The sequence below is a fragment of the Ovis canadensis genome, chromosome 1 (assembly GCF_042477335.2).
Source record: "Ovis canadensis isolate MfBH-ARS-UI-01 breed Bighorn chromosome 1, ARS-UI_OviCan_v2, whole genome shotgun sequence".
NCBI classification, from domain to species: domain Eukaryota; kingdom Metazoa; phylum Chordata; class Mammalia; order Artiodactyla; family Bovidae; genus Ovis; species Ovis canadensis.
Window position 1 is genome coordinate 64,328,916 of NC_091245.1, and position 23,690 is coordinate 64,352,605.

Consider the following 23,690-nt stretch of genomic DNA (forward strand, 5'->3'; position numbering starts at 1 on the left):
AAAGAAAATCCCAAGAATTTTAATGACTCAATTAGTTTTTAACACACAGGAATGTTTTCCGGCATTCAACTAGCCCTTCAGCCTTACAGATTTTGCACTTAGTCCTCAAGTCTTTTATCTAATTAAATTCTTCTGAATGTAGGTTAAATATTAAAGAGTTTTAAAATGTTCACAGTTGAGCTTATAAAACATTAGGTTGTTTTGCTTATATAAGCATTTATGCAAGTCTGTTTTCAGTTCATTCATATCTAAGTTCTTAAAAGATGGGATACCAATGATACTTAAAAAGAGTAAATATTTTATTATTTGGTAATTGAATAAACATAATTCATCAAAAACAAAGCACTAAGTCAATTTTCAACTCTGTTAATAAACCCAAAGATAACTTTCACATGGTAGGTTTACATCAGCACATGTATTTAAATACATTATGGATTTTAAGTGAAGTGAATTACTGAATAAAGTCATATGGTCTAATAATACAAATCAGCATTTCCCAAACTGGTATTCCTCAGAGTCAGTTCCAAGAGTTACTTTGTGAATAAAAGGATTCTGCAGCTAACTAAGTAGTGGAGAACCCTGAATTCAATACCCTCCTTGACGTTGAAGGCCTTCTCAGGGCCTTTGTTAATGTACTTTAATTTAATGTTAATATGCCATGTAAATTTCCAAGGGTGAATATGTATGAAGTGGTACAACCCATAGTTAATCACAGATGCTTTGGGACTTACATATCCTTTAAATAAAAGTCCCAAGGAAATGCTGATGTAATTCAAAATGTAAATTTGTCAGTTTATGTAATCTTTCAAAATAAAGAATAAAGCAAAATTAGTAAGAGTAAAGTTTTCCTAACAAGATAATTATACTAAGCGTTAGGAAGTTAAGTACATTAACTAAGTACATAAAACAATTCTTTAAGGAAGAATGTATATAACTCACCTGCTCTCTAATTTGGGAAGTAAGGTTTTCCATGTCTCCAGTAAAATGTTCAATCCTTTGTTTGTAAATTTTAGATGCCTTTTTCAAAGCGATAGTTTTTTGCCTACTTGATTCTTTCATTGCTACAGCCTCATACTTACTCTTTTTCAACTGCAAATTCCATTCTGATATTTGGGTTTCTAAACTCTAAAAAATATCAGCAGTAGTTATTTTAGAATGCCAATGTTGACATAAACATTGTTAAAATATGTAAGTAATCTTCCACACAGAATTTATGAAAAAGACTAATAAGTTTAGTAAAAAGCAAAACAGTGAAGAAAGGTGATTTCACCAATGTTTATTTGTAACCAGTTATACAGTGCAAATTTATTTATTTTTTAGTGCAAATTTAAAATGTATAAACCTATATAAAACTAATACTACTCTTACTAAGAAGCTAATACTGGTGATTATGGCAGAAACACTAATTCCCTTAATACCTTTTTGATTAACTAGAATTTTTTTTTTAATTTCACATCTAGAATATTATATATACCACTCACTAGTTACTGCAAATCAAAAAAAAAAAAAGTAATTAAGCCGGAGACAATTCAAACAGTATGTATATAAAGCTCAAAGGAATCAGTAGCTCCCCAAATATATTAGGACTATAGTTCAAATTATAAATGCTTAAAGGATATATAATCAAAATCTATAGATCATGAAGAGTATAGATGAGATAAACAAAAACTTATTTGCTATATTTTAATTTACTAGAATTAAGGGGGAAGTCTTGACATTTGAAAGAGTTACATCAAGACAACAAAAGTACTACTTTGACCAGTAAGCAATAAATTTATTGAAGCTATTATTCTAAGACCACACAGGGTTCGAGAAACGACTACCAGATCAGTAAGAGTCATGAAGGGTAAAAAGATGTTTGGTTATCTTTTTACCCAAAGGTAAGGCATGTTTTTATCCACAGTCTGATAATGTTAATTGACATAACTCCTTACATATCTTTTGGGGATATAACTAAACACAGAATATTAGGTTGGGTCGATGATGAATATGATTTAGTGTGATAACTCATGTTTTCATTTCAAATTATCTTAAAACTTTGTATTTTAAAGCATCTGAGTACTAAGAACTTAAAGACTTAAGGTTTTAATGTTTCTACCTTTCTTAAAAGCTGTGTGTTTCTGAAAATAATGCAAAATTATTAAAGAATTTAAGTTTTAGTCTTCCAATTCCTGGGCAATCATTTTAATAAAAAAAAGAAAATAGGAGTTACAGTAAATGATGGAGCTTTTCTACCTTATGATCAACAAAAAACTACACTTAACTTTCAGTAAAAATGAGTTTAAGAGATACATCTTAAACAAGATCCAAAGGCTTGATCTCTTTGAAAAGTAACTTCACAAACTAAGAGAGAAGCAAAACATTCTTAGTCTTTAAAAATCTCTATAAACTAAAAAATCCCATTATAATAAGTAGTTGGGGAAAACAAACTGCAATATAGTTAAGTCAGCTTTAGAGAAAGGAAGAACCCTCCCCAACCCAAGAAAAACCGCTGTACTTTCTCTAAAATACCACAGGGTGTCATCATCACATCATGAATGACAGGCACACTTATCACTAAGGGTGAAATAGATTTTTTTTGAACATGGATCCACAGGACTTTCCTACTAGGTTATCAAATCCCATGCTCAACCACTATTAGGAAGTATGCTGAAACTATCAAATTATTTTTATAGTTTCAAAATAACCCCATCAGTCATTTGCCAAATGAATGGATATATATTTTAAACCAACTATTTGCCTTTTCCTTTTCCCAAAGAATTATACTTGCAGTATATTATAAAGATAATTATTCTGTCTCTTCTAAAATGTGAAAATCTTCTAACTCTAACTGACATATTTTAAAGATCTAGAAAGAAAAATGAGTTCAAAGTATTTTCAAGGTAGTTATCAAGGAATTAAAATGTAACTAAAAAATTTAAAAGACCCAATAAAATTGTTGAGTCATCCATCAACAGAACTAAAAAAAATGAGATTTATATTGACAAACTGAGTTAGTTCACTGTGCATGCATTCGTTAAAAAAAAACACAACAACAAAACTTGTCAACCCTAAATAAATTCCAAAACTGTGTTAGAAGGAATGTAAAAAAAAAACCCATGAGCTAATTCAACTTCTAATTATTTCTAAATAATAGAATTTTGTAAAAGAATGTAAACTCAAAGTAATAGACAGGTGAATGTGATGGCAAAATCTTTAGGATTTTATAGCTTTATATTTGCTCTCCTGCTGCTGTTGCTAAGTCGCTTCAGTCGTGTCCGACTCTGTGCGATTCCATAGACAGCAGCCTATCAGGCTCTGCCGTCCCTGGGATTCTCCAGGCAAGAACACTGGAGTGGGTTGCCATTTCCTTCTCCAACACATGAAAGTGAAAAGCGAAAGTGAAGTCACTCATTCGTGTCCAACTCTCAGCGACCCCACGGACTGCAGCCCACCAGGCTCCTCTGTCCATGGGATTTTCCAAGCAAGAGTGCTGGAGTGGGGTGCCATTGCCTTCTCCGATTTGCTCTCCTAAATATCATGAATATAAAAAGGAACTGTCAAATTTAACCTTAAAAAATTTTTACTATTTCATTTTTAAACTAAAGAAAGTATTTTCAAGAACGTCCCCAAGTGCTATTTAAGGACATAATTTTTTTTTTTTTAAAGACAAATTGTAGTAGATAATCTGGGATGTTAAATTACATGTATTCTCTTATATTTACCATAACAGAGCGGTACAATTTCAACTCTAGTTCATCTCCAGTGCCCTAAGACACGGACGCAAAGAACACAGGGAATCTCTGGGGGAAAGTGCTAAAAAGCACCTAAAGGCAGACAAAAGACAAGATTTATGTCTCACATAAGTCTGATTAATGTCTCTTTCAGGGGCAAAAGCTTTTTGCCACTAAAGGAAAAAACAACCCTCAATATGCATCGTGAAAAACATGTGCCTGGGCTACAGGCACCTGCCATGATTCAGGAAGATAAAAGCAAACAGAAATCCAGCACAGAAGTCCTCACACTCAATGGGGTTTGTCTTTGTACACTTCTCTTTCAAAAGTGGCAACACTGCTTCTTTTCCTTTGACAAAAATGACAGTAGATCCAGTTAGCTTGTGTCATACCATAGCAACCTCAAACTCTCACCTCAAAGTGACTGTGAGGCTTCCACAAGAATATTTAAACTATGCAGTTTAAACCAGAGAATTCCTCTTAATTTCCCTGCTAAAAAAGCTGAATAACGGGTTACTTGATTATGTAAACACCAATGCTAGGTTACCTGATCTTAATGTTATTATCATTAGTAACAAAAACAATATAATAAACATTATTGTCTCATTCAATAAGTGCAAGAGTATTTAAGTATATTATAGGCACATAAAAGGGATTGACTGTATACCAAATATTAATAGCTTCAGTATTTTTAAGTTATTTTAATTTTCTCTTATATTTAATAGCTTTTCCAAATAAATATAATTTAACTAATAATAGGGGAGATTTTTTTTTAAGTAATTCAATCTTTACAAATTCTTCCTAGATCGGTACTAAAGAGAGATAGCATTTTCATATTAGGATCTGGAGCCAAATCTTTAGAAAGACCAGAAATGTTAAGATTTGCCTCAAATATGGATTTCCCATGGCAACACTTAAACTGAATTCTTTCAAAACCACTAAATTCCAGAATTAAGACTATATTGTCATTCATTACTTTTGGCACTTAAAACTATAAAAATGGATGAGTATTTATAACCTTTATGTGTTCTTTTAATTTATCATTCTCTGCTTCCTTTTTATGAATTTGGGACTGCAGTCGTTCATGTACCACTTTCACTGATTGTGAAAAACGTCTTGCTTTCAAAGCATTTGCCTAGAAGAGAAAACAAAACAAAAATGTGTTATTTGATGTATTTCTCTACAATATTAAACTTTACAGTACTTGGATATTATCTAAAAATTTGCTAAAGAGCAAATACAACACTCCCATTATGAATGGATTTTATATAAAATCAAGGGGATGTTTTCTACTCCCCTTTTTAATTTAATAACTCCTAATTATCTCTTGTTACAAGTTCCTATCTATCCTCCTAAGTAAAATCATGGATATGTCTAAAATGATCCTACAAACACAGAAATACCTTAATTCATACGAAAACTGAAATATATATTTATACATAGGTTCCTGACTTATGCCAAGTACCCTGAATGAAGCATCATAAAAATCTAAAAGAGAACAACTTTAAAAAATTAAGATATTATATTTGATATAAAACTGGGGAAAGTGTCCAAATAACCTAAAAAACATTGTGTCTATTTATGAGGATAAACAGGAGGCCAACATGGAAAGAAGGTAAAGAAGGAGTCAATATTAAGAAAATATGATGAATTAAGGTCAAAATTTGCTTACCTTTTCATTCTGAAACAAAGAAGAAAGTTCTTGGATATAGGTCTCCTTTTCAAGTACCTTGTTCTTAAGATTCTTCAATAAATAAAATGTAAAAGTTAGAAATATCACAACTTGGGTAATGTTGGCTAATTTTATAAAACTGACCAGCATATAAGCAAAAAAATTCAGGAAACTAGACTTCCAAGCATAAAAGACTTACAATGTTTCACTTTCATTATCAGTTAGTTTCTCTAACAAGTTGAATAAACTTTCCCCTCTCTGTGGAAAAAAGAAGTTATAAATCAGTGTTCACAAGCTATATTTCTCTACACAATAGCAGAAAGTGGATTAAGCATCACTTAAGCCCCAGGATTTCTTTGGAGGGAATGATGCTGAAGCTGAAACTCCAGTTTTTTGGCCACCTCATTTGAAGAGTTGACTTACTGGAAGACTCTGATGCTGGGAGGGATTGGGGGCAGGAGGAGAAGGGGATGACAGAGGATGAGATGGCTGGATGGCATCACTGACTCTATGGACGTGAGTCTGAGTGAACTCCGGGAGTTGGTGATGGACAGGGAGGCCTGGTGTGCTGCGATTCACGGGGTCGCAAAGAGTCAGACACGACTGAGCGACTGAACTGAACTGAACTGAAGAAACTAATGTGGCGCAGCATATAGTGGTGACCACAGCTGCCTTCCAAGGAAATTAATATGGACAACTACTATGCGTAGTTCAGCTTTTTAAAGTTAAAAACCAGAAATATTTTTGCTTAAGTGTTCCAAATCAATTTTTGTCCACAATTTATAAAATTAATTTCTAAATAATGCCTCATAAAGTACAAGCCAATGACATAAAAATCACAAGAACCTTGTATACAAAGGAGGCTCACATTGCTGTTTGTAAACAGGTAAAAATTTTAAGCAGCCTAAAGTCTAGCAAAAAGAAATGTTTTAAAGAATTATAGCAAATCAATAAAAGAATTCCATGTAGATATTTTAAATGAGAATGCAGAGAATGTTTATTCACTTTGAGGGTCACACATACCATATTATTGTTTATATAAAATATCAGGTCTTCCCTGACAGCTCAGTTGGTAAAGAATCCACCTGCAATGCAGGAGACCCTGGTTCGATTCCTGGGTCAGGAAGATCCACTGGAGAAGGGATAGGCTACCCACTCCAGTATTCTTGGGCTTCCCTTGTGGCTCAGCTGGTAAAGAATCTGCCTGCAATGTGGGAGACCTGGGTTTGATCCCTGGGTTGGGAAGACCCCTGGAGAAGGGAAAAGCTACCCACTCCAGTATTCTGGCCTGGAGAATTCCATGGACTATACAGTCCATGAGGTCGCAAAGAGTGGGACACAACTGAGCGACTTTCACTCACTTGATAAAAAATATGTGAAATGAGCAAATCCATAGATACAGAAAAAGCAGATAAGGGACAAAGAAAGGGTAGATGGGGATGAGAAGCAAAATTCTAAAGGGCTAAGGGTTTCTATTTGTAGCTACGAAAATGCTCCAAGGCTGATGGTGATGACTACACAATTCTGTGAATATACCAAAAATCACTGAATTGCACACTTTGAACCAGTGAACTGTATGGTATGTGAATTAGATCTAAATAAAACTGTTAAGAAAGGAATATATGAATGCATAAATAAAAATGAACACAAGAGCTTAAATTCCAAGAGTTTTTTATAGTAATCAACTGAAATCAAGTAAAACAAATAATGAAAGTTCTTGAAATTGAAAAGAAAAAAATGTATTTTCTATAAAATATGCTGCTTTCATGTAAAACTACTCATGAAACACTGAAAGGGGGGGTTAATGATTGTCATTTCAAACAAAAATTCAAGAATCATTTCCATTTCAAATATACCAATATTTTAATTTCTACAGTTCAAGAACCAATATACCCTTCGAGTGAGAAATATCACTATTGAAATAGTGCTTAGTATTCCTTACTTGTTGATATTCTGTCTATCTAAGATGTTCTAAAGTTTGTTTTACACGCTTAAGTATCTAATTCTATTGTTAATATTTCCATCTGTTTAGAAATTTTCAAATTGGATGCAGAAAAGATTAGCCTGACAAAATATAAGAGCCACAAACACATTTTAAGACATTGCATTAAGACACTCTAAAATGTAATGCTACTATTAGCAAAGAATACTTTTTCCCAGTAAAAAAAATCATTCTTTTGCACGTTGCTGTTGTTTAGTCACTAAGTCATATCCAACTCTTTGCGACCTCATGGACTCCTCTGTCCATGGGATTTTCCAGCCAAGAATACTGGAGTGAGTTGCTATTTCCTACTCCAGGGGATTTTCCTGACCCAGGGATCAAACACAGGTCTCCTGTATTGGCAGGTGGGTTCTTTACCACTGAGCCTCCAGGGAGGCCCTCTATTGCACACAGTAGTAGTAAAATTTGCCAAGTTTATAGCAGTGAATAGTATTTGTTACGTGGTACACTAAAGTAAAATGAAATCAAAATAAGGGCTTAAACCCTAAAGTATTTCAGGAATTTATTATAATAAAACTAATATTATACAATCTATTTTTTGCCCTTAACTCAAACTTTAGTATACTGTAATTTTAGAATAGAGGTTTTTATTCCACATAGTACTATAGAAAATATATTTCATCTCTCAGAATATTTTAAATTCACTCCTGAGAGAAGTTGGCTCTAGTTCAACTCCAGGTAAGTCAAGCACCAAGGTACACAGTTTCTAGCTTGGCCTCTCATCAAGTGCATTCCTGAGATTATCTTTGATGAAAAGAATTGCAATTAATGACATAGGAAAAAAGAACACTGATAAACTTGCGTTTTTTATATCAAATACCAGTGTGTGAACATAATTACACAAGATATGAGACCTCAGTAAATGCATTCTGAGTATTATCCTAGCTCCTCATTTTATTAGATGTTCACTAGTCAAGTACTCACATTTTCAAAACTAATCTCTTCAATGGTGTCCTTAAATAATGGCAGAAGTAATTCTGCAGAACAAGTTGCTAACTCGGCTTCCTTAAACAATGCTTCCAATTCGGTCTTCTCATTTTGGATGTCCTGCTTTAGGCTATGCACAAAGAAAATTTAAGTTAAAACTGTTACATAAATTTGTTATCCTTTTTTGTGCAAACTAAGCATAGTCTGATTAAGTATTACAGTTCCATAAGTTGCTCTGCAAAATTTAACACTAAACTGTCACTGAAAACGTATGAATTTTTTCTATATTTCCATTTTTTTTCTACACTTAACTATAAATGGTAAGACAGATTTCTAAAATGTTAAGATATGAAGACTACCAACAGCAATATAGCACTCTGCTATTTGATAATTATTCAACATCTGTTCTCCAGTTTGTAAAATGATTTATGTGAATGTGTGTCTTTTTTCTTCCCTCCCTTCTCCCTAGTCCAAAAACAAAAGATCTGACTTTCTAGCCCTTATTCCCAATCCTTTCTTGAAATCTATTGTTCTTCACAAAAAAATTCCTCCAGAAGAATGTGTAAGCGAAACAAACGAAACACAAAAAACCAAACTTCTCCAGACACCTAAAAATTCTTCACATTCGGTTTTATAAAACATTATCATTTAAAGTGAAACTGGTAATATTTGCTTTCTTGGTTATGTTTTATCTACACTACTGTGTATCACTGTAAAATACATTTGAAGTTCATACTTTTACATCCTGAAATAGGGATGCTTCTTAATAATCTTTGTCAGTCTGGAAGCCGTCTTGTGCTGTCTCTCCTGTACATGTCCAAAACTTATAGAATGAGCATCAAATAGTATGAAGAATATCCCAGAGATGGGATACAGCACTTTTTTAACCTCTAGCAAAGAAGGGTCACATAGAGGGCTTGAAAGAGTGGCTTGAAGGAGTTGTTGAAGTAAGAATGTTTAGCAACATTCTGGAAGCAAGATTCCAAGGTAGGCTTTCTGTATACTGTAAGTAAGAGCCCATCACCAATAATTTTCATTTCAGATATAGATATGCTTAAGAAATACCATTTCACTAATACTCCTAATAGCAGAGAGAACTCTGAGTTAAAAAGTGACTCAAGAAGTTGGATTTTGAGTATAAAGAAGCTTTGAGAATACCTTCACTAATTTATTTCATTTAATCTTTATATGAGCAGAGTCATTTGGACAAAAATCTAAGTATAACTTTGAAGGGGCTTTTACACTATTTATAAATAAAATTCCAAGCATTCCAAGAAAGCACTGTGTCTTTAATTGACACCACTTTTCTTCTATGGTACATAATATAATGGCTCAACAACAATGAGGCATCTTAGAGGCATGCTTAGACATAGCATCTTAGAGGCTATGTCTCTAAGAAATACATTGTATTCTTAAGTACCACTGGCTTAAAATGATGGGCCTAAGGAAGATGCTGCCTACAAAAGACAATTATCATTAAAAACCATGTACAAAAAGTCAAAAATAATTATATATGATCAAATATTATTTTCACTTATAACTAGAAGCTGCACTATACCATCCATAGCAACAACCACGGTATTTTAAGATTGTCACTTTGAGGAGCAATGAGTCATACAAAATACAAGTGCATCCCCATACCAAAGAAGCAAAGTATGACAGGTATCTTTTAGATAGCAATATACCAAATGACAATGAATTAGTATTCATTAACTATATTTCCAATATTACATGGTATTTATATTTTCATTTACCCTAGGTAAAAAGGTATATACTTTATAAATTTTTATAGGTAATTTTTTCAATTTTAATTGCTGTCATTAAAATTTCAAAACAGCCACATTCTGCTACATGAGTACTTTGTAATCAAATTAAATAAATATTAATTACTAGACTGTTAGATGATATCCTTGAAAGAATGCTATATTTGATTCAAACAGTTTACAATATGGACAAAATATGAAACCCTGAAATCAAGAAAATTAAGTTATCCCCTGCTATTGTTGAGAATACCAGCTGAGATGACTTTCACTGGCATCCTCTGGTAAATGTTCTTTCTCTGATCTACTTTCAAAACGGGAAAAGAGTTCTTCTGAATCATTTCCATCACTTGCGGTCTCCTCCATAAATTAAATGGATTTATAGGTGGCTTCCACAGCAAGTTCTCCACATAAGCTGAAACCTAGGAAATATTTTCATTATTAAACATTTCAGTAGATTCTTTTTTTGTTATTACCCTATAAGATAAAAATCCTAAAGATGCATAAAAGAAAAATATTTCACAGACAAAACTCAAATTGTAGCTGCTACTCGTTGTGATACTAATTTAAAATTGTATCAAAATTGCACAGCACAATCATTCAACAATTGCCAACTGCCAGTTTCCAAAAAGACTATTTTCTACATATTAACAATAATAATAAATAGTAATAATAGTAATAGATTACAATAGTAATAAATTGCTATTAGTCTATTTCTTGAACTATTAAAATAATATCTTGATCCAAACAGACTAGAAACTGGACATAAAAGTCATGGCATAACTATAAATTTCAATTTTGTTAGATCTAGTCAATAAGAAATGAATGTTATTCATGCCTATAACAGTAAACATTTAAGATACTTTTGAAAGTATCTGGCAACAGTAGCTGCAAAGATAAAGGTTTTTTTTTTAAGTAGACTTTTCAACATTAAAATCACTTATTTCTACAAATAAATCCTAGTTTTTAAAAAAGTTCAATCTAGGTTATTCTTTGGTGATACTGAATGGGCAGATGATATTACATCTAAGTCTTACTAAATAATCTAATTGTTTTCTCTCAAATTTGGAGATGTCATTTTTATTTTTTTTTTGGAGATGTCATTTTAAAATGTGAATTTTAAATTTATGACATTTATGAATTTCTTCAAAGCTACTCCATTTTAAGTAATGAATTAGTGCTCTGGCAATCATTAGGACTGTATTTTCACAATTCTAATATATGGACATGTGTCTCCCTAATTCTGTTTATACAAAATCAAACATCCTACTTAAGGTCTTCTGCATTTTTGCAGAGATACTTTACCTCCTTGTAATTTATTTTTAATTTTCTGTATCATAAAATACATATGTTCAAGAATTTTCAGATCTTTAGATAGATGTGAGATTAAAGGTTGAAAAGTATTCACAATATTTAATTAGCAGTTCAGAAATCATTTAAAATGTCTGTAAAAAATGTATCTTTTTTGTCTGAAGGTTCTATATATCAGAGAGATTATACAGGCATTCCCTGGTGGCTCAGAGGGTAAAGAGTCTGCCCACAATGTGGGAGACCAGAGTTCGATCCCTGGGTTGGGAAGATCCCCTGAAGAAGAAAATGGCAACCCACTCCAGTATTCTTGCCTGGAGAATCCCATGGACAGAGGAGCCTCGTGGGCCTCAGTCCACAGAGTCTCAAAGAGTCAGACATGACTTAGAGACTTCACTTTCACTTTCTTTCATGAATATACAAAATCAATGAAAAACCAAACCTAAAGATGAAAACGAATATGCTTGGATAAGTCACTGCAATCAAGGAAATTATCACCTACTCATTTGCTCAGTTTTGGTACTTATTATTTGTCCATTAACTTGTTTAAATATCTGTCTCTCTGTACAACAGAATCTCAATAAAAATTTCTTCTTTACTAGAATCCTCAGCACCTATAAGCCTTGTAAAAGCTAAGCAATAACTGAAGGAGAGGGCTCAAGGCTTGGCGTAATTTAGAAATATGATGAATTAAAACTGATGCTTTTTATAACTATTCACCGCTGAGTCATCTTTTAGGGGATCACTAAAAGAACAATAGTTCATATATCTAAAACAAAAGTTTACAAACCAGTATAAGAGGATAAGGATCCTCAATTTATTGAAAACATTTTATGAGGTAAGATTCAGTTTGAGAAGCTCCGTGTGTCCAGTGGCTGAGATTCCACACTTTCAATGCAGGGGGCCTGGGTTCAATCTCTGGTCAGGGAAAGTGAAGTGAAAGAAAGTGAAGTTGCTCAGTCGTGTCCGACTCTTTGCAACCCCATGGACTGTAGCCTATCAGGGATTTTCCAGGCAAGAGTGCTGGAGTGGATTGCCATTTCCTTCTCCAGGGGATCTTCCCAACCCAGGAATTGAACCCAGGTCTCTCGCATTGCGGGCAGACGCTTTACCGTCTGAGCCACCAGGGAACCAGATCCCAAATGCCTCAATTAAAGATCCTGCATGCAGTGACGAAGACCCTACATGTGGCAACTAAGACTCAATGCAGGCAAAAAAATAAAGAAAACGAAATTTTCTTTTTTTTTTTAATTCAGCTTGGTATTAGTACTTTAAATGAGTTCTTGCTTGGCTTTGTGGGGAACAAATATAGGATTATTCACTTATAATATATAGGAATACAGGAACTTCTCAAAATATTGAGAGGTTCCAAGGTACTCCACTATTTTTGTGTTGTGATGATACTATAAGCAGAAACATATGTATGCTGAAAAATGTAATAATTTTCTTTAACATAAAAAGTCTTGCCTTTATAAAAAAAAAAAGAAAAAGCTATCATTTTGGTGCACCAAATGTATTCTTGCATGGAAAAAGAGCAGATATTTCACAAGGAAATGTTATCAATTATGTAGAATAAACTGCCAATTTACAAATGTATTAAACTTTTGTCCAATTTGCTCGTGGTGAAACAAAGACATATATTCTGCAAACACACTTTTAATGATCAAATCCCTAAAGAATAGCAATATTTAAATATTTTTAATGGTTAAAGAAATAAATTTCCTATATAGAAATGACTTTCAGTCTTCTCCCCAAAAGGCATATATTTAAAGCCTTTTCCAGGAGTGGTCATGGGTTTCTGGCAACTCAGCTACATTCACTAAACTATGTTCCATTTTGGCCAATAAGCAGCATTTGAGCGATGGCTGTTCAGGGACCATGATGCTGCCATGATCACAGAAAGGAAAGCTCACAGTCCATGACCTTCCATAGCACCTATATTGTTCTATACAAATTAATCAGCTTCAAATATACATTCAAAACCTCTTTGGAGAGAAAAGCATATGAATCTTGCATATTTCATTTTGTTTTGCCAAATACTAACCCTTGGAAAACTAGTTCCCACTTAGTGTCAAACAAAAGCATGCACCTTATACTGAAATATTCACTATGAAATATTCAGCAAAGAACATCAAGTAGATACAGAAATGCTACTCATTTCACTCACTAAACACTAGTCAAAAGTTTACTAGAGATGTAATTGTATAGCTTTTTGGACTCCATAGCAAAAAAAAAAGGTATTTGGAATTAGACAGAGTAAAAATAGCCAGAGATGGAAACAGATCTTATGAGTGAAAGCTATCAAAATTGAAAAAAAAAAACTTTTTTTATATATAGATAGATTAACTTTGAAAATTAGCTAATGCTTTTGTCCAATGAATAAAGGAATTTAAAAATAAAAGGGTTGCAGATTGGATAATATCGAAAAAAAAGTTGACAGGAAGAGTGTCTGATTTGTAAATAAAGGATACATACATATTTTCAAGGCACAAGTCCTCCCTCCTTCTCAAAATATTCCTCTGACTGATTCAGTCCACCAAGAATCCTAAACATCTAATAATATTTTCAGAACTATACAGTTTAGAATTTAATTGCAATATAAACAGTAATATTTTAAATGGCTACTAAATCTGTGAGGGCAATATACTCGTCACTCTTTACCCTCAAAAATTACATAATACAGTGAGAGGCATAGGTTAGGTTCCAATATATAAGTGATGGTGAGCAAATAATTTATTATTCAACCTGAAACAGTTAAGAGATCAAGTGAGCCTCATAGAGAACCCAATTACCCAAAAGACTGGACCAAAGTCTTCAGAGTACCATTTCACCCTAAATAGTCAGTATCCTTTCATCAAATAAAAATAAAACATTTTCTTTCCCTTCAACACATGAACAGCATGAGGACATGCTGCCATTTATCAACAGAGCCTAACTTACCTTATAACATCACCTCACAAAAACACTACACAGTTTCTATTAACATCCCAAAGCTACACATGAAGAAACAAGTTTTAGAAAGGTTAAATAGCTTGCTCAAGTTTGTAAGTAAGGAAGTGGTGGAACTCAGTTTTGAAGCAAAAGCCAGAAGATACTAAAATATAAGAATTTACACAGCTAAAAGTAACATACAAACTTCCGTGTTTTAATAATACTCATAAATTCAGTTTATATTTTAAAAATGAAAACTGTTCTGTACAAGGAAATAAAGGATGAGTAAGACTGAGCTCCTTGAAGACACAGACAAGTCTAAATTGAGAGAAGACTGTGAGCGTGCTAAGTCACTTCAGTTGTATCCTACTCTGTGAACCTATGGACTGCAGCCTACCAGATACCTCTGTCCATGGCATTCTCCAGGCAAGAATACTGGAGTGGGTTGCCAGGCTCTTCTCCAGGGGATCTTCCTGGCCCAGGGCTCGAACCCATGTGTCATGTCTCCTGCATTGACAGTCAGATTCTTTACCACTAGCATCACCTAGGAAGCCCCAGAGAAGACAGAGAGCAGACAACTAAAATCCAGTGTGCTAACAGTTGTAAGGGACTCACTGGGTACCCTGAAAGCAACGAGCAGGATCCTGGGAGACTTCCCAGAGGTAAATCCACAGTAGAGTCCAGCAGCATCTGAGGCTGGCAAAAGGGAAAAGAAAAAGGCATTCCAGATAGAGAATAAAGTACCAGCAAGAACAAGGAATCATGACAGAACATGATTTGAAAGGGCACTTGGCAAAAGATGAGACTGACTGGACACATGAAAGCAGTAATTCTATGCAAAATTCAAGAGTTTGAGTTTTTTCCCAAAAGGTTAAGGCAGACCATTAAATAATTTTAAGCAGGAGAATGCCAGATCAGAAGTGCATCTTTTAAAGATAAACCCAGTGGTGTTTTGGAAAATAGACTAGGCATATGGAGGAGAATAGAAATAGATCCTAAGAGAGATGAAATTTCAACAATGTTTTGCAACAAAAATTTTTGAAAAAATCAAAAGTTGCTCCTGCTGGTGATTAAAACAAACAAAACCCCACGGAAAACAATGAAGGAATCAGAATATAGGAAAAGCAAGAGATCAGTATGGAAATGATCAAATGTAACCCCTCATTTACTCATGACCATCTGAACGGATGCTCAACATTTAAGTTGCAGAAAACGGCCGCTTATCCTGTTAAGTAAAAAATTAACTTAGACCAGTTTGAAGAAAATCTTTTAAAAGTGTGTATTAGGATTTCCCTGGCTGTCCAGTGATTCAGACTTCACCTTCCAATGCAGGCAGCATGGGTTCAATTCCTGGTCAGGGAGCTAACATCCCACATGTCTCATGGCCAAACAAAACAAAACATAAAACAAAAGCTACATTGTAACAAGTTCAATAAAACTTCAAAAACTGTCCATATCAAAAAAAACCTTTCAAAAATAAATGTATTATTTTTTCCTTCTCAGAGTTATCTGTACGGAATCAACTCAACTTCAAAATAATTCTTTCAAAAATCATTCTTGTAGAATTATTACAAATCATCTTCAATGCAGTAAAAAACTGACTGAGTTCTACTAAGCCAGGGCCCAGAGGAACAATCATTGACTTCCAACAGAACTGTGCCCAAGGGAATAGATGTTATGTTAACCTCATTACTATACCCAGCTTCTAGGGTCTCAGTCATTTGCACAAACTAAGCAGTGATTAGCAGCGGTATAAACAAAGCCATTTTCTCATACCTTTGGGAGTTTTCGATGCAAAAACTACCTTACTAATACACATCAATTTTGAAATAAGAAAAAGAGAAGCAAGAAAATGGATACCTAGCTGTTAAGGACCATAACAAACATGACCGTGACAATCTTATTGTAAGCAGGAGGGTATTAAACTCATTTTAAAAGTAGACAGGCTTTCTGCAGTCTATTCCTTAAACCATAACCAACCAAGTGGTACTTAAAATTACTCCAAGAACCTCATTCACTGAACCATCAAGGAAGCCCTCATTCATCCAAAAACAACGGAAACCTGTGTGTGAGGTGATAGGGAAACTTTGTCTTTTGCAATATTTTCTCCCCAACACCAGCCAAAGTCTGGCTGTGGTTTTCTCACTGAACAAGCACCACTTACCGACCACCTACTCAAAACCTGACATTGGTTAACTTAAATCTTATTACAACCACTCGAAAGTGACTTATCCCTCATTTTACGAAGAAGGCAACTGAAACCAGATAAGTTAGTGAATTGTCCAAACCATACACTTTAAAGAACAGAGGCTGGAAATCTAGGGCCCTGGAAAAGGAATGATTTCCCGAGGCCTGAAGTATTCTTTACTAAAAGAGCCCCGGAGCCAATTAGAGTCTGGCATATTATACAGCGGGCACTTCAACATCCGCCGAATACGTAAGGGAGCAGTATTTCCTAAAGAAGCGCTGCCGTTACCAGGGCCTTCTGGATCACGTCTCGGTCCTCGACAAGCCCAACTCACTAAGATCTGCCAGGCTGTTCCAGAGACCACACCCTTCCTCGCTGCCTTTGCCAAGTCAAGGATGCGAGTGGGAGGTGTAGGCAGAAAGGGGCTGAGGTTAGTGTTGGGTGGACGCGAGGGCCTTTCACTTCCGTAACTCACCAAGGCCACGGCCACGGTCCCAACCCGGGACCCTTAAAGCCACCCGCGGTAACCGACCCTCAGCCGCGCAAGCCAAAATTCCCCTCCAAAAGCAGACCGTCGCTTCCACCACTGCGTCATCACGCCGCCGTGACGTCAGGCCGCCGCCGGGTCCGCTAGGGCCCCGAAGGCTGACGTCGGGTGAACGTTAGTGCAAACCCTGGCGAGCATACCTGTGCTCCCCAGCCCTGGGTGGGCCAGCAGGGAGCAGGATGCGGGGGGCAGTGCAGTGGATGAAAGCTAGGAAGGAAGGCAAGGACGCGACTCCGGAAGCAGGCGAACTCCTAGAACGGCCTGAGTGGAAGAATGCCCAACGGGGAGCAAGCGGGACAAAACCGGGTTGGTAACCAGCAAGTAGCTTCTCTGGCAACGGCCGCCCCGCCCCTTCGGTCGCCCGCAGCGGCGCAGCCAATTGGCCGAGTTCAGCAAAGCGAGCGCCGGCTTCTGCTGCTGTTGTCAGGAGTGAGGGGGCGGGGCACGGGGGAGGCGTCCTGTCTCGGAGTTGCTTCTCCCGGTAAACTCCCCCACCCCCAACCTTTTGTTTTAAGAGAAGGGCAGCACTTGTGTATAGTTACCAAGAGTCTTAACTGTTGAGTTCACAGAGAAAGGGAAATAAGGCCGATGCATTCCAAATCTTCTGACACTAGGCTTGAATCATCAAAAGTGCCTTCCTTTTGTTTTTTAAAGGGGGAAATTTGAAAAAAAACAAGGCAATCGCGACTGGAAGAAAGTTCGCTGTAAATGTAAACAGCTGAAAGCCGTTTATCCGAGGTAATTGTCTGGACTTCTGTTTTGTCCTGTTAAGTCAGAGAGCCGGACGGCTACCTCCCAGCCATCTTTCGCGTTTCCGATAATTTGTAATCTGATACGTTTATAAATTGAACAAGGCAAAATTCTACTTGAAAAAGTTAAGAAACAAAAAAAGTTATCCAACGCTTCAACCTAACGTTAAAAATAGTATCACATTAGGTTCACAAATAAAGAAACTATCAACTGAGCAGTTTAACCGTGGCATAACTCTTACTGCTTTCACTAAAGAACAATTTCCATTGATGATTCCAGCAATGCTCCCCCATCCCCACCACCAGCCCCAGCACAAGTTCACAATACATTAACTTCCATATATGTAAATGTTAAAAAGCCCTAGGAATTGCACATTTAAGTACCTACTCTAATTGATGGATCATGACCTTTGGCAAGTCAACTTCTCTGAGCTAATCTTCTCACCTGAAAAAAAAGGGAAAGTAGAATTGAGGCAAGCGTGCATGCTCAGTCCCTCAGTCGTGTCCAACTCCTGCCAGGCTCCTCTGTCCATGAGATTGTCCAGGCAAGAATACTGGAGTGGGTTGTCATGCCCTCCTCTAGGGGATTTTCCCCACCCAGGGATTGAACCCCCTCTCTTATGTCTCCTGCATTGGCAGGTAGGTTCTTTACCACCAGCACTACCTGGGAAGCCCTTTCTGAGCCACAAGCTTTTGTTTCAGACTGTACAGCTAGGTAAAAATCGCAACATTAGAATCCATATTCAGCATTCTACGTACCCCCTTGGTGAACCTTATCTGAGCTGGGATGAGAACAGAGTGGCTTTCTCTAGCAGCTGTGGACACATTCTAGTTGCGGCATGGCTTATAAGCTGTATCATGGTTCGTATCAGTCCTGTCCGACTCTTTGCAACACCACATGGACTGTCTTCTCTGTCCATGGGATTTTCCAGGCAAGAATACTGGAATGGATTGCCATTTCTTACTCCAAGGGATCTTCCCAACCCAGGTGTTGAACCCGAATCTCCTGTGTTTCCTGCATTAGCAATCAGATTCTTTACTGCTGAGCCACTGGGAAGCCTTCTCCTGGGAAGCCCAAGAAACATAATTCTTGGGGCCTTTTTAGCACTAAACTAGGATTCTAGCCAACTTTGCTAACTTGTCATAATTAGAAAAATAACTGTACACAGAAGTTAGGCTTTTGTTAAGAAAAATACTTATTTAAATTGTATTGGTATTATAAGTTGTTGTTTACCACCTGTATAAACGCTGTATGTTGTCACCCTGCTTATTTAACTTACATGCAGAGTACATCATGAGAAACGCGGAGCTGGAAGAAGCACAAGCTGGAATCAAGATTGCTGGGAGAAATATCAATAACCTCAGATATGGAGATAACACCACCCTTACGGCAGACAGTGAAGAGGAACTAAAATGCCTCTTGATGAAAGTGAAAGAGGAGAGTGAAAAAGGTGGCTGAAAGCTCAACATTCAGAAAACGAAGATCATAGCGTCTGGTCCCATCACTTCATGGGAAATAGACAGGGAAAGAGTGGAAACAGTGTCAGACTTTATTTTTGGGGGACTCCAAAATCACTGCAGATGGTGATTGCAGCCATGAAATTAAAAGATGCTTACTCCTTGGAAGGAAAGTTATGACCAACCTAGATAGCATATTCAAAAGCAGAGACATTACTTTGCTAACAAAGGTCCGTCTAGTCAAGGCTATGGTTTTTCCAGTGATCATGTATGGATGTGAGAGTTGGACTGTGAAGAAAGCTGAGCACTAAAGAATTGATGCTTTTGAACTGTGGTGTTGGAGAAGACTCTTGAGAGTCCCTTGGACTGCAAGTAGGTCCAACCAGTCCATTCTAAAGGAGAAAAGTCCTGGATGTTCCTTGGAAGGACTGATGCTAAAGCTGAAACTCTAGTACTTTGGCCACCTCATGAGAAGAATTGACTCATTGGAAAAGACCCTGATGCTGGGAGGGATTGGGGACAGGAGGAGAAGGGGACGACAGAGGATGAGATGGCTGGATGGCATCATTGACTTAATGGACATGAGTTTGGGTGAACTCTGGGAGTTGGTGATGGACAGGGAGGCCTGGCGTGCTGTGATTCACGGGGTCACAAAGAGTCGGACACCACTGAGCGACTAAACTGAACTGATAAACATTCAAGAGGAAACATTCACAAAAATCTCAAAGTGGTTACATAAAATTCTTAAATTGACCTATTTAACTGAATTGTCCAGGTAAAGTAAATATGGCATCCCTCATCGTCTGACTCTAATCTGTTCCTGAAATCTGGTTGGATAGGGAACTTTCGGATAGAAATATCTTTTATTCCATTTTTACATAATGGGAAAACATTCCAGTCCATCAAAAACCCCAATTTCCCCCAAATATCATTAAATACTTGACTACCTGTGAAACAATCTGCCAAGGATTTCTGCATAATTTAAAGCAAAGGCCAGTATACTTTTTCTGAAAAGGTCACACAGTAAATATTTTCAATTTTGTGGGTTATACAGCCTCTGTCATACTTAACTCTGTCACTGTTGCATAAAAGATGCCATAGAAAGATACATAAGCACATGGCTTGTCAGTGCTCCACTAAAATTTATTTACAAAAATGAGTACCAGGATAGATTTGGCCTATGGGACATAGCGTGCAAACCTCTGATGCAAAGCATTTTAAGACATCAAATGCCTAATAAGCATTAAACTCATTAGTGGGACTTTTGTGTGTAGGATGCAACAATGTGGAGTTGGATAAAAATTATGTTTGGTTTTTTTTTTTCCCTCAGCAGTGTTAGATAAAATTTACGGGGTTTTTTTTCCCCTGATGGCACCAAATGTACACTATAATGTAAAACAGCAAACAATGAAATAATAGGTTAAAGATACTTGATGAATAGAAATACTTAGCAAAGTAAAAAAGCAATTTAAAAAACAGCTTGGTGGTACAATAAACTGTTTCCAAAGATGGCCTCCAAACAATTCTTCTCAGACTTGTATACACGTCACAAATGGAGTCGTATTTTTCCTCCTCTTGAATTTGAACAATACAGTGTAGTTAAAGAGTGATCCTAGACTGGTTCCAGACCTAGGCCTTGGGAGACCTAGAAGGTTCTGCTTTCCTTTCTTGGAAACCAGGCACCATATAAGAAATCAAATTACCCTGCTGAGGAAGGAGACTTAGCCAGATCCTCGCTGTTTGAGCCTCTCACCTGAGGTGCTAGACCTGTGGGCCAGTTGACTTTCAAGTCACAGCCTTGTTCCCAGGTGAATACAACTGAATGAGTGACCCTAGCCAATGCAACATCATGATCCAAAGGGACGCAAATTGAAACTACTTTCATTTTGAGGGAATAAGCAAATATATCCCAGACCATTTGGACCCCAGAAATTTCAGTGAGGTTTCAGAACTCTCAATTGTCACAATTTAAACCACCCTCCCCATCACCCCCAAATTGTATGTGTTCTTTCCAAGTTGTTTTAGTTTTCTTTTATTGTTTTATCAAACTTAGTGGTTTGAAACAACACTGTTTTATTTGTTCTGAACTTCAGGCAGGGTTCAGCTGGATGTTTTTTTTGGTCTATGTGTCAGTACCTGGGGTCTCTCACTAAGTTGCAACCAGATTGTTGCTGAAGCTGGACTATCCATGATGACTTTATATGTCTAGTGACTTGGTGGGTTCACTTGAGGGTCTAAGGCCTCTTCCCCCTCTATCTTTGTGGCTCTCTACCTGAGTTTTTCCTCATGGCAACTGTATCCCAAGAGTAAGTGTTCCAAGCAACAAAGGCAGAAACTGCAGCTCTATGGCCACACAACTTACACAGAATCTCTTCTGCTGCATTTTGTTATCTAAAATATACCAGAGAGTCAGCCCAAATGTGAGGGATTCCACCTTTGAATGAGATAGTGTCAAGATCCATAGCATCTATGAGAGACAATTTACTACACAAGGCATCTATGGTATGTGCTATTTCTTGTTCATCGGGTCCTGTCAGCACAATATCATAAATAGAGTAGACAAAAGTGATGTCCCATAAGGTGATAAAATCATCATGGCTCCTGCACACTAAATTATGAGTGGGAGTGAAAGAATTATCAAAGCTTTACATAAATAAATTCTCCCTCATTCTCTCACTTCCAAATGAACCTGAATAGTTTCCGTTGTTCCATGCATATTAGGATGCTGCTGCTGCTACTAAGTCACTTCAGTCGTGTCTGACTCTGTGTGAGCCCATAGATGGCAGCCCACCAGGCTCCCCCGTCCCTGGGATTCTCCAGGCAAGAACACTGGAGTGGGTTGCCATATCATTAGGATGAGTAAAAGACATTTGTTAAAGTGATATCTGCATATTAGGTGCTAGGAATTGCTAGGAATCAACATTTTACACAACCCATTCATCTTCTACACAAGTCAAATGGCAGATTAAATGGGAGTGTGGTCAGAATCACCAGCCTGCATTTTTTGAGTCTTTGCTATTGGCACTAATCACTAGAATTTCCCCAGGAATATGGTATTGCTTTTGGTTTACTCTTTCTGTAGAAAAGGCAGTTCCAAAGCTTCCAACTGGGCTTCCTATTTTAATAGCCATGACTTAAGAAGCCAATGATAAGATATTGTAAATCTCCATTAAGGTGATGAAGTTTAGGTCTCTCTTCATCATATCTATCAATTGTTCATTATCACGTAGATTGTCCATTTCACTGTAGGGACACCATATTCAATTATCCACAGCTAAAGATGCCTCTTAGTCAAATGACTATAATTACTGCTCTGGCCCTCCTACCTATCACTATAACTACAACTACCTCATCTCTGATGGTTAAGTGTGGTCATTTGACCTCTGCCATTTTTGGATTCTACTATGTCTAGTAGGGAATTGGGGACCCCGTTAAATGGCATAATCTCCTAATTTCATCCCTGGTCTTAGAGGATAGCAGCTACAGTGCTGTGAAAGGATTCTGGCACTCCTCCCCACTATTTTCTCCATGCATTAGTGAAGAGAATGTCTTCCGGGCCTTTTCAGGACATGTTTGGAGATGGATGCCTGGGTTGCACATGATAAATCTGTTCTAACTATCCTATCTCCTTAAATCTTTTAAATCAATTCTCTAAAATATATTGAGAGAGTTCTAGCATTTCAACTTTATTTAAGTGCAGGCCACCACTAAGTTCAGGTTTCAACCAAAAGGCTAAGAAAATCTTTAGAATCACCCCAGATGCTCATGATAAATCTATGGTCTCTGGTAAAGTATAGTCATTAAAAATATTTGTCTCATCAAAAATTGTATTCTTTCATGCCTGTTCTAACACCATTGGAATTCATTATTGTATTCCATAGGTTTCTGCCAGCACAAATAAGCAAAGTCTTGCTAATTTTTGTGTGAAAGCCTTTTCCTAGACCAGACTTTTTACTTACACCCTAGAATATACTGAGAGCCAACACTATAGATCTGCACTAGCGGTTCTTGACATTTTTTTTTTTTTAATCAAAACTGGAGGTGTGGGAAGGTACTACCAGCACCTGGTGGGTAGAAGGCAGGGATGCTGCTAAACATCCTTAAATGAACAGGACAGCCCTCACATCAAAAAATATATATTTTTTTTTCAGGCTAAATGTCTATAGTGATGACATTAAGAAACCTTGGTTCAATATGGAGAATACACTAGTCACCTTTAGCTATTGAACATTTAAAATGTGACTATTTCTAATTGAGATATGCTTTAAGTGCAAAATACACACTGATTTTGCATATTAAGTTGGCTTAAAACTTAGCATTCAGAAAACTAAGATCATGGCATCCAGTCCCATCATTTCATGGCAAATAGATGGGGAAACAATGGAAACAGTGACAGACTTTATTTTTGGGGGATCCAAAATCACTGCAGATGGTA

General features: G+C 36.5%; 1 protein-coding gene and 1 long non-coding RNA gene across 6 annotated transcripts in view; one reads left to right on the plus strand and one right to left on the minus strand.

Annotated features, from left to right (window-relative positions):
* The window catches only part of ODF2L (outer dense fiber of sperm tails 2 like), a 37,102-nt gene extending 19,623 nt beyond the window's left edge, over nucleotides 1–17,479 (minus strand). For 3 of the 5 annotated variants that reach the window (XM_069596617.1, XM_069596603.1, XM_069596585.1), the window contains exons 1-6: nucleotides 16,977–17,352; nucleotides 10,328–10,496; nucleotides 8,312–8,444; nucleotides 5,386–5,457; nucleotides 4,732–4,848; nucleotides 940–1,125 (exon numbers count right to left, since the gene is read on the minus strand). In XM_069596617.1, coding sequence (XP_069452718.1) covers nucleotides 940–1,125; nucleotides 4,732–4,848; nucleotides 5,386–5,457; nucleotides 8,312–8,444; nucleotides 10,328–10,440 — 621 coding nt within the window. In that variant the 5' untranslated portion in view covers nucleotides 10,441–10,496; nucleotides 16,977–17,352. Of the gene's footprint in view, nucleotides 1–939; nucleotides 1,126–4,731; nucleotides 4,849–5,385; nucleotides 5,458–8,311; nucleotides 8,445–10,327; nucleotides 10,497–16,976 lie in introns of all 5 variants that reach the window. The other 2 variants (XM_069596609.1, XM_069596594.1) reach the window with 1 other exon arrangement.
* On the plus strand, nucleotides 16,914–20,775 carry LOC138443759 (uncharacterized). The gene is made up of 3 exons (XR_011258298.1): nucleotides 16,914–17,354; nucleotides 17,703–17,786; nucleotides 19,084–20,775. It is a non-coding gene; the product is annotated as an uncharacterized lncRNA (long non-coding RNA).
* Nucleotides 20,776–23,690: the final 2,915 nt, after the last annotated feature.